This window comes from Solenopsis invicta, chromosome 2 (assembly GCF_016802725.1).
Source record: "Solenopsis invicta isolate M01_SB chromosome 2, UNIL_Sinv_3.0, whole genome shotgun sequence".
Lineage (NCBI taxonomy): Eukaryota > Metazoa > Arthropoda > Insecta > Hymenoptera > Formicidae > Solenopsis > Solenopsis invicta.
The window spans coordinates 21,369,086-21,381,465 of NC_052665.1; the positions used below are offsets into that span (position 1 = coordinate 21,369,086).

The 12,380-nt window shown below is 29.4% G+C and overlaps 1 protein-coding gene across 5 annotated transcripts in view; it reads right to left on the reverse strand.

The window, feature by feature from the left end:
* Window positions 1-12,380, reverse strand: part of LOC105202478 (activated Cdc42 kinase-like) — a 289,383-nt gene that overhangs the window by 177,619 nt on the left and 99,384 nt on the right. For 4 of the 5 annotated variants that reach the window (XM_039459696.1, XM_039459694.1, XM_026139763.2 and 1 more), the window contains exon 4: window positions 1,749-1,988. The exons of the other annotated variant lie outside the window; for it this stretch is intronic. In XM_039459696.1, the coding sequence (XP_039315630.1) occupies window positions 1,749-1,988 (240 nt within the window). The remainder of the gene's footprint in view (window positions 1-1,748; window positions 1,989-12,380) is intronic. 5 annotated transcript variants of the gene reach the window in all.

The following is a 12,380-nucleotide window of genomic DNA, read 5'->3' on the forward strand; positions in this document are numbered from 1 at the left end:
TAATTTCCCTCCGCGGCGGACCGGGTTCAAATCTCCGAAACATCATTTTTTTTTAAGTCTTTTGCTACTATATTTTACAATTACATTATTTTTATTATTTTTTAAATTAATCTTAACGCGGTCAAAGATGTTTATATGTACAATAAAATTTTCCGAGATGACAAAAATAAGCCGACGTGTTTACAAATTAAACCGTATAAAAGAATTCCGATCTGTCAGCCTTATTTATGTTTTAAATGTTGTTACCTCGATTTTCACAATATTGTACAGCAATGTGCAAGTTTTATAACAAATAAATTTTATTAATATATAAATAATTTTAATCACAAGACAATCATAGTAATTTTAACTTGTTAATTTCAATTGTTTTAACTTACGCACATAGATATTATTATATTTATTAATTATTTATTTTTTATTATTTATTTGTTCATTATTTATATCTTATTTATTTATTTACTTATTTACTTTCATATGTTTATTTGCGTGTTTATCTCAAAATTTGGATTAAAAGCTTGTCAATTAGGATTTCTGTAATTTGCGGTGATATTCGAGATATCAACATGAAAAATGTTAGACATATTAATATAGTTATCTATAGTTTATTAAAATGTACTAGTTTTTAATAAGTTCACTGATAAAAGCTCTGTGTAGCATGAAACATGTTCGACAAATTAAATGTTTTTCAAAATGTATCATTTACTCATAACTAATTTATTATGATCTTATAACTTATAATATTATAGAAACTCTTAAAGTGTATTATTTTTTAAAATAGATCTGTTCGTTAAGGTCTCTTGTAAATAATTTTATTATAATAAATAATTTATAAAATATTTGTATTAATTTTTAATTAATACAAATTTTATTATTATATGTAATTACATTATTAATTAATTTAAAAAAATAATAAAAATAATGTAATTGTAAAATATAATAGCAAGACTTAAAAAAAATAATGCTTCGGAGATTCAAACCCGGTCCGCCGCGGAGGAAAATTAGTAACGCTAGCATCTAGCCTTCTCAGCCACGACGCTATCTTGGATGGTGGTTCAAGATTCTAGTACTTAACGTACAAACGTCCCAATGTTAAAAAACTTTAATTGCGATTTTCTTAAAAAGTAAAACCCATTCACGCTAACCCTTTTACACTGTTAATATACTTGTTCCCCCCTTTCGAATGATCTATGACTCATCTCATTTGGCATTTTACAGTTCTTGCCTACTCCTTGTTAATCTCGGAGATCAACCCTGATACCCTAAATGAAGCAGTCAACGTCTTAACACCAGCCGCTGAGTTTTCTTATTTTGTTTTTTGTTTTATTTTTACCTAAATATTGCAACTTGCGGCTTTACTGTGGTAAAAGTTTGAGCAAATACTACATGCCCATAAAATTTTATTAAAATCGGTGAAGCCCGATTGCCGGGTTCTCCTTATAAGTTATTAGCTATAAGCAAACAATAGATCTTGATATATTTAACTATCAACAAATATACACTTTATTTAAATATAGCTTCTTAACTAAACCGAAGCAGAATACTATCGTGTATAAATGTACATAGTACTTAAGATTTTATTTACTAATTTTTATGTAAATAATTTTGAATTCAAGTTTACAATACAATAAAATCATATCAAATATATATTTATATCTTAGCTTTCATGTTCTAAATTTTTTATCAAAGTACTCCCTTCATTGAGAAACATCCGATATAACGTATCTAATATCATCCAAAATCGCCTTTACCTAATGATCTGAACATTTGATCCATTTCTGCCAAAAGACTCGGACCAAAATCAAAATTTAACGTCTTGTCAAATCTTAATGGACTATCTTGATTTTCTTCATCACTGATTTCATGATATTCATGGTCAGCTCCAAGATTATCAGCATTACTGCCAACATTGGATGTCATAGTTCGCTTGCTCACGTTGCTGCCAGTAATTACGTGACATACCTCCGAATTCATATCAGGCCATAAGCTGTCTAAATAAGCATATAACAATGTATTTATAATGTAATACACACACAATAAAGTTAAAAAAATTATCAATATTAAATATGACTACCTACACAGCACAGAAAGATTGCAAAACCGTTTTGTAGAAATATTTTATTTCAACATTTCAAAAAATGTTATAAAATATTGTTTTAATATTACAGTAACCGCCCTATGGTTTTTTGTCATTAATCTATTGTGCCAAAAATATGATTTACTCCAAAGTAATAATATATATTTTTGTTCATTATAAATTATTATCAACTATTTTATAAATCGCACAATAATATTAATCCATGCAATATTAAAAACATACAACAATCCTGTAAAACAGAAAATATTTTCTCTAACACTAAATGTCTGTTGGTCATTTAAAAGCATCCATGTAACTTATGTTAATATTAATTTATAAAATCTATAATCCAAATAAGATAATTATAATAAAATAATATTTTGCAAAAGAAAGAAAAAAGTTTATAGTTTTACATATATCATTTCATTTTATATTTCTAATTATTTTAACTTTAAACATTTAATTATAAATATTAACAATTTAAACATTATTTGTTTATAATTGTTAATAGCAATAAGTAGATTTATAAAAATATTATGAACTCTTACATATTTACAACAAGAATTATTAATTAATATAAACAATATCCTAATATGACCAAAAAATGTATCAAAACATTTAAATAACAAGAATGGCTTTACCGGTCAAAAGCAGATCTTGCAGAAAGTGCTATTATTAATCCACAATTATAATTATAAATTCTTTCTATATTTATTAAATATAAAATTGATCAATTAAAAATCACTCACTTTAAAGTCATCATTAGCGTAACAATATTACATAAAATATAAACGTTCACTCGTCGATGTTTTTTATTCAAAAATGGTTGAGTCCCTGACGGGTTACCAATATCAAAAGTAACATTTTTCAAATGTAATCTCAAAAGAAGTAAAATACTCTCTGTAAATATATATAAAAAAGTATTAAACAAAAACCATTAAAGAAAGGTGACACAAGAGTGGGTGAGAAAATAAAGCGGAATATCCTCTCGAGTGATTTAAATGCAAGAATCACAATCGAACACGTGTGATATATGTGGCCCTTCCATCATTGAGTTATCCACAGGCCAGAAAAGTAAATAGTTGAATTATTGAGTTAGACTATAATCTATATTTTTTTTTATTTCTCTATAACTTTATATCATTTTTTCACTTGACATTTGTTTTAAATTATAGTAGTTTCCTTGTAAATGCATGTATTCCTCAGACAAAATTTAATAGACTGTAAGATAAAAACGTTATTTTCTACTTTTGTAAACCCTGTTTGGAAAATTATTGATATCATTTCAATTAGATGAAAAGAAGCAAGGGGGTTAAAAAAGTAATGCAACTGCGTACAGTACGATTGCGCATCTGTCTGGCTATTGACAACAGTCACTTCTTCACAGCGCAATTCTTCTCTTCGGACAGCCTATTAGTATGTACACAATCGAATTGCATTCGAGCAGATTTATATCTCTTAACCTCATTGAAAATTATGTCGCGTGTTTCAGATGAACATACGGTTGAAAAAAAAAACTATTGTCTGCTAAATAAAATAAATGATAATTATGCAATATAGGAGACCTAACCCAGCTCCACTCATGTTGACCTTAACATATGTTATAGAAGCAAGGGTACTCAACAACTTTTCCTTATAAAATAATTGGCGCTCTCCTACAGTTTTCAAAATATACTTACAAGAGGAGGACCAGGTGTCTCACCCTGGGATTCCGACCCCAATATTTTTAATTATTCTAGAGACAAAAAAAAGTTTATGTCTCCCGGCGTTTGATCGCATAAGCCTTAATTTTGGAGTAATAAATTTGTGAAAATAGGCCATATCTAAAGCACGTCATATGATCCTTCCCGGTAACTGTATTTTCAACCAGTGCAGTTGGCTCGGTGAGTTAAGTCCTTGCTTCGTAATCGTAAGATCCAGATTCGCTTCCGGACGTAAGCAATAACTTTTTTTAAATGAGTGTTTTTATTTATTTTGGTTATATTGATTATGCAAATTTTTTAAGTAGATTAAATATCACATTTTAAACATTAATTTACATTTAATTTGAAAAGAATTTTAATTCAAGTAATAATATTTGAAATAATAAATAAGTAATAATAATATATAAGTTATTTGTAATGGATAACATATAAAGGAAACGTATCTAAATTTCTCATTTTTTAATTTATATGCTTTAAATGTTTTTAAGATGTTTATCATCCAAGTAATTGTTTCGCATCGAAATAATTTAATTTTGTAATAAATCCGTAATACTTGAATAATTGAATTTCGTAATAAAAATATTAAAATTCACATTCAAATGTTTGTTTATTCTTATTCTGCGATTAATTATTTTAAAAACTAAAAATTCAAAATACTGTTAATATTATTTCCAATTAAATTTTAAATTTAAAAATTTGAAAATTTAGATACGGTGCCTTTATATGTTATTCATTACAAATAATTTATATATTATAATTATTACTTATTTATTATTTCAAATATTATTACTTAAGTTAAAATTCCCTTTAAATTAGATTTTCTATTTCAAAAATTTGCATACTATATCAATATAATTAAAATAAATATAAATAAAAACACTTATTAAAAAAAAATTATTGCTCACCTCCGGGAACAAACTCGGATCTCATGATTACGAGGCAAACACCTAACTCACAAAGCTAACTGCGCTGGTTGAAAGAACGGTTACCGGGAAGACTCATATAGCGCACTTCGGATATAACCAATTTTCACAAATTTATTACTTCGAAACTAAGGCCTATTCGATCAAACGCCGGAAGACGTAAACTTTTTTTTCGTCTCCGGAATAATTAAAGAAATTGGGATCAAAATCCCAGGGTAAGACACCTAGTCCTCCTCTTGTTAGAGAAAGAAAAAAATAATTCTTAATTATTTTAGAAAAAAATGTGTCAAATAAAAAATGAAGCTTACAAAGAATTCTACAAATAAGGTTCTAAACATATTTTACCTAACTTCAATACTTTAGTCGTTATAATGTTGACCTTAACATATGTTATAGAAGCAAGAATACTAAATTTTTCCTTATAAATTAATTGATGCTCTCCTACCGTTTTCGAGATATATTTAAAGAAAGAATATATAATAGTTCTTCTTTACTATTTCAAAAAATATTTATTTTAGAAAAAAATGTGTCAAATAAAAAATAAAGCTTACAAAGAACTGTACAAATAAGATTCTATACATATTTTACCTAACTTCAATACTTTAGTAGTTATAATAGAAAAATTGTTTTAAAATGAGTATTTTTTATTTTCATTAATAATTCATTTTCAGTAATAACTACACACACGCACGCACACGCACACGCACACACCATCAGTAGATACGTTATAAAGCAGTGTATGTGTGTGTGCGTGAGTATGTGTGTAGTTATTAAAAATGAATTATTAATGAAAATAAAAAAAAAACTCATATTAAAACAGTTTTTCTATTATAACAACTAAAGTATTGAAGTTAGATCAAATATGTATATGACCTTTTTTGTAGAGCTTATCACAAGCTTCATTTTTTGTTTAACTCTTTTTTGTAAAATAAATATTTTCTGAAATAATTAAAAAAAACTGTTTTTTCTTTCTTCAAGTATATCTCAAAAACTGTACGAGAGCATCAATTAATTTATAAAGAAAAGTTGTTCAGTATACTTGCCTCTATAACATATGTCAAGGTCAACATGATTGGAGCTGGGTCCCCTATACTACATAATTACCATAAGCCATTAATTTATTTATACTTCTATACTGTGTTATAAAATTATAATATATTTGTTATATCTTTGTAATTCGTGGTTTGATGACCTACTTTGCTATAAAATGTTGTTTAGAAATAACGGGCATATAAGATTGTTATTGAAAAACATTAATTCTTAGACTATACGTGGAGACATATGATACACTGTAACATCTTATGTTGCAAAAAATTAAACTATCTATCTAAAAAAGTAAATGTATAATACTAGTCAAATTCTATAAAATTGTTAATAATAATCGTAATGTCTAAAAAATTGATTTTATTCCCTCCAATTTCTATTGTACATTATAATCTAGAATGAAAAAAATTAAATGTATTAAGCGTGAAATTAACAAAATCGGACGAAACCTCTATCATCACGTCATCCACGTATCTAAAATACACATAAACAAAGAAGTTGTTAATGTTGTAAATCAAAATTCAAATTAAAAAATTTAAAACATAAATAAGGCCGCACATCATAAACGTTTTATAAATGATTTATCTTTTACAAAAACGTTTTCACTTATAACATTGTGCGAATTTTATAATAAATAATTTTATAAATAAATAAAAATTTTAATCTTATTAACTTTTTTATTATTATTATATACAAATTAACTTTGCTTGAAAAAACAATACAAATAAATAAATTGTAAAATATAATAGAAAACTTTAAAAAGTTGATATTGCAGGGATTCAAACCAGATCCGTCGCATAAGGAAAAATAGTAATGCAAATACTTCGCTTTCTCAGCCACATCGTTCTTGGTTACTGACTCAAAATTCTAGTACTTAAAGTATAGTTATCTCAATACTAAACTTTAATTGCAATTTTCTCAGAAACTAAAACCTATTTATACTAATCTTTTTGCACTTTTAGTGTACTTAATCCCCTTTTTCAAATAAGTTATAATTTATCTCATTTGGCATTTCCTTGTATTTCCCTCTTAATTTCAAAACTGAAAATTGTTTTCATATTATTAAAGGGTTTAGAAATATTATTAGAAATTAAAATAAATGTTTACCTTTACACAGCCAGCCTCAAGTGACCTCCAACTGACCTTGATGTTGATCTTGATTTTCAATGAAATTAAAATCATTAGTTATTCTCATAATTTTGAACACTGATTATTTATTAAAAAGTTATCAACAAAATAATTTTTAATATAATTTAAAGAAGTTTATCTAAAATTTCAATATAATTTAAATGGAATGTAATTTTCGAATCTCCATGCAAAGTCCATTTCACATCACCTACTGCTTACAGAGTAAAATAAAGTCTACAATTGTATTGTTACATAGAATTTCAAACTTATAAAAATTATGTTGTTAATAAATTCTTAATAAATAATGAGCGTCGAGAAAGGTCCAATGACCTTAAACTTGTGGAGGATCAAGGTTAACATCAAGATGCTAATGGGCACAATCACATAAAACATACAGAGGATTTAGTGCTCTTTATATGTTAAAAGTAAACATTTACCAAAATTAATTCATGTGAAAATGCTTCCAAGAAATATCACGAGCTATCAATTAAAAATATTTCTAAGTAATTCGATTTACGGGCTTTCACGGAAATTCATACACTCTCTGACGGTTCCCATCACTAAAATATCTTTTCGTAATTAATTTTTATATTTGTTTAACTGTAACACAATGTAGAACGAATAGATATACAGGGTGAGTCATTTTAATATATGGACCCGAATATCTTCCAAATAACGGTATCTACAAAAAAATGGTTCAGATAAAAGTTGACCAGGACAGAGGGGGTCATTCAATTGTACCATTGGTTTTGACCTTGAGGTCAATTTTGAAGGTTATTTCAAGATCACGATGGTTTTTTTAAATGGGACACCCTATTTTTGACTGCGGATTTTGAAAGAGCGGAAAATTTTACATCAAACTTGTCTTATGAAAAAATTGTTTTTGCGACCTTGGAAAGGTAAAAAATGAAGGTGAAATGCCTGAAAAACGATCTAGTGTACTTTTTCTGAAATGACGTGGTTTTCTGGGTAACACAAATGTGCATAATGCTTAAACATTACTACTTGCAACTTTCGGCCGGATTCTTCGACGCACGCCTATTGCTCCCCTCCCACCGCTCGCGCCTTAGCAACGGCGCCGCCGGACGGCGTAACGCACGGTCCTGAGACGATGTATCGCGCTCCTTAGTTACGCCGTCCGGCGGCGCCGTTGCAAAGGCGCGAGCGGTGGGAGGGGAGCAATAGGCGTGCGTCGAAGAATCCGGCCGAAAGTTGCAAGTAGCTGACAGCACTGCGATACCTAATGCTAATAATCAACGATTGAAAAAAACTAAACAATTACGTTTGATTTAAGATTTATAATTATTGTTATAATAGAGTTTTATTCCTTTTCTTTCTTACTCACTTCTGCATAATTGAAAAATTTACTATTTAAAGTTGCTTAAATTTAAAAATTCCAAACATACATACATGTAGGTAATTACATTCACAAGTTACCTTTCCAGAATGGCTGATTATAGTCCTAATGAGATAGTTGATATTATATTAGTTTTAGGGGAGTGTCATAGCGATTACAATGCAGCATCAAGGCTTTATGCTCAACGTTTTCCTGAAAGGCGACATCCAACTGATGTGACAATACGTAGTTTAGTCCAAAGAGCTCGCAATGGACATCTTGTTCGTCAACGTCAACATCATGAATATGAGGAAAATGATGCGCGAGCTGTAACTATTTTAGCAATATTTCACCTTAATCCTTATGTTAGTACTTGCCAGATTGAAAGGGAAATAGGTATACCACAAAGAACTGTTGTTAGAATTTTAAGAGCTCTAAATTATCACCCTTTCCACATCACTCTTACGCAGGCTTTACAGCCTAATCATCATCTGATGCGTATTGCTTTTTGCCAGTGGGCTTTACAAATGTTACACGATGATCCTAATTTTTTTAGGTATGTGCTTTTCTCAGATGAGGCTAAATTTTATAGTGACGGACAACTTAATAGACACAACTGCCATTATTGGTCAGATGTTAATCCCCACTGGTATAGGCCAATAGATAATCAAAATCGATGGAGTATTATGGTGTGGTGCGGCATTGTAAATGGTTATTTGATTGGACCTTATTTTTTTTAAGAGAACGTTGATAGACACAGTTACTTATCGTTGCTAAGAGATCACTTACCAGGCTTATTAGAAGATTATTGTTGACTTAGCAACAAGAGCAAGAATGTGGCTTCAACAAGATGGTGCTGCACCGCATTATGCACCCATTGTACGTGCCTTCTTAAATGCCAGTTACAATGACAGATGGATTGGACGAAAGGGTCCAGTTGAATGGCCTCCTTGCTCACCAGATTTGACGTCGCCTGATTTCTCTTTATGGGGATACTTGAAAAATGTTGTTTTTGCTGAACGACCAACCACAAGAGATGATTTTATGGACCGCGTAAAGCTTGTGCAGCCATTCCTAGAGCTACCTCGCTTAGAACTGTGGATAGTTTTCAAAACAGATTGCAGTTATGCCTCGAAGCCAACGGAGGTAATTTTGAACAATTACTCCGTGGGTAATTCATTTAAATTACAGTGTCAGTGAGAGGCGAGGAGACTCACGATAATCAAGCACCCCAACGTGAGAGGCAAGGGGACTCACGATAATCAAGCACCCCGACGTGAGAGGCAAGGGGACTCACGATAATCAAGCACCCTAAAGGAAACAGAACTTACTACGTTCACGTCGTTGTTTTCGGGTAACGCTAAAAGTAAGATGAAAGTGCTTTTGATCTTGATATGACCTTGATATGACTTTCAAAAAGTCAGGTCGAAAAACTAAAAAATCCCTATGCTCTGTAAAAAGTACCATTATTTAAGAGCCCATTGTCAAGAAACAGGTTCTGCGGTCAAAAATAGGGTTTACTAATCAAAAAATGCGTTATGAGCCTCAAACAACCTTGAAAATTGACCTCAAGGTGAAGCTAGTCAAAGTGATTAACACTTTTACAACTCATTGACTTTGTTTAAGCATTATGCACATTTGTGTTACCCAGAAAACCACGTCATTTCAGAAAAAGTACTCCAGATCGTTTTTCAGGCATTTCACCTTCTTTTTTGATCTTTCCAAATAAGATTTCTATATTCAAATAAGAGATAAAATAAAATTATTGAGAATATGAAACTACAGGACATGATTAAGGAATCAAGCAGTTCCCGGATCTTTCCTGCAATTCTAATCAAAAAACGGACAGCTTTATTCAATTTTGTGTGGATTACAGAAAACTTAATAATAATACACTCAAGAACTCTTACCCAGAACTTAGGATAAATGACTTGTTAGATTTGTCGAAAAATTCCTAGTTCTCCATCCTTAATCTAAAGAGTGATAATTAGCACATTAAAATTCATCCAAAGATAGGAAACATTGCTTTTTCGATAGACTAAGGTAATTCACTGTAATGCTTTTTGAACTTTGTAGCGCTATAACTTGCTATTTTCAAACACTTGATGAAAAGTCTTTCAACAGTTACTTTTTAAAATTTGTGTGGTTTATTTTGACAATGTAACAATTTTTGGTAAATCTTTTGGGGAGAGTTAGCCAATACCAAAAGAATCTTTTCGTCTTTAGCAATAAATCTTAAGCTCAATCCTAAGAAATGTACTTTCTCGTAAAAGAAATACAGAGGATCCTTTATAACTATGAAAACGCAGACGCTTTGTTTAGATGTCCTTGTACAGAGAAGGATTGTAGTTATTACGTTAAAATTAATTTGAAAGGAAAAAGTCCTTCGATGAAATCAATAGAAAGATTTTTCTTGGAGAATGATTTCGTACATTGGAAAAATTTGCAATCAGAATATTCATCTTTATCAATTGAATAATTAAGAACTCTCAAAATTTGAATAATTAAAAAAATAAGCTAATAAGAATCAACGCGGGTAAAGAGTGCGCAAACATGATATTGACATATAATCATTTATTTATATCTTTTACAAACAAACGTTTTGACTTACTTTGGAGTCATCCTCAGCGTATCAATAATAATAAAAATAAAAAAAAACTAGCCGTCATCAGTCACCGTAACCGGAAAGCAGTCAAGTCACCAACGGTTTGCTAAATCCATCGTCGCATCTCAACCCGTGGCCGTATCGCAGACACTGACACTTGTCTATGTAACCATTAAGATTGATGAAGACTACTGAAGCTTTGGATAAATTTCAATCGTGAAAAATAAATTTCACTTGTTCCCGGTTACGGTGACTGACAATGGCTAGTTTTTTCGACCTTTATTATTATTGATACGCTGAGAATGACTCCAAAGTCAAAACGATCGTTTGTAAAAAATATAAATAAATAATTATATATCAATACATGTGTTCGTGCACTCTTTACCCGTGCTGACTCTCATTAGCCTATTTTTTGAATTATTATTCATCTTTATCTTTAAAAAAAAAAAAAAAATAAAAAAAAAACGATCGAGTGGGCACAAAGTTGCCTATAAAGGTAAAACTACTAAAGCTTACTAGACTATGTAGGATTCCCTCGTTGTAAAAAATAAAGTATTGTTTAATGAAAGACTCCAGATTTAAAATTTTATGTATTTCAAATTATTGTCCCACAAAGTCAAGTGCAGCGAGTTTCAAAGGAAACTTATGATTCTTCTTCTGGTTGTCATTTTGATGTAAATACAACTTTAGATAAAATACAGAAGAGGTTTTATTGGACCTTTTGTAAACAGGAACATTGTTTAGAACGTATGTAATTTATTTATCAATAAAAAGGCTATTCGATAAAAGAAAATCAGCTTTGCAGATTTATAATTCTGAGAAAAATCGGTTTTATAATTTATAATTCTATTTTTTATTTTGAAAGAATGCAAATATTTTAAATTCACTTACTTCAATTTGTTCTGGAAATAAATATCTTGTGGTTATAAATGATCGTTATTATTGAATAGAAGCATTCTTCCTCCACCTATTTCCTGAGGAATATTAAAACTAAAAATATCGCTAAAGTTTTTGTAATTCAAATAATTTCTCGTTCTAGTATCTCTTTGTTCAGGGACCCGGACTGGAACCAAAACGGAAAACCGTTCCATAACCCTCCTTTTAGTCGATCCAAAACCCTAAACCCTACCAAAATTCTATAAAGTTTATAATACCGGAACCATAACTGAACCGATAAATTTATTTTCGGTTTAAGGGTTTCTTCGGGTTTTTTTTCGGTTCCCAAACTAATCTAAAATGAAAAGATTTTTACCATTAAATAACTCAAAAAAAAAAAGAAATGTTTTAATAATAAAAAATTAAGAATAGCAAAAAGTGATTTAATAATACTTTGATAGTTAGTTTTTAAGCATGATTTGTTAGCGTTACACAAATACAATAAAAATCAAAATAAATTGGTTATAGTAAAAGATTAATTGTTTCAAACTTTTAAATATAAAAAAAAACAAAAAATAAATATAAAAAGTTAGATTTTAAATATTTTTATATGTTGGTTTTTTGTCTTCTAATCTGTGTATATGTTATCTTGATTTAAATTTTATCCTATATTTCTGCGGTCATATAACTT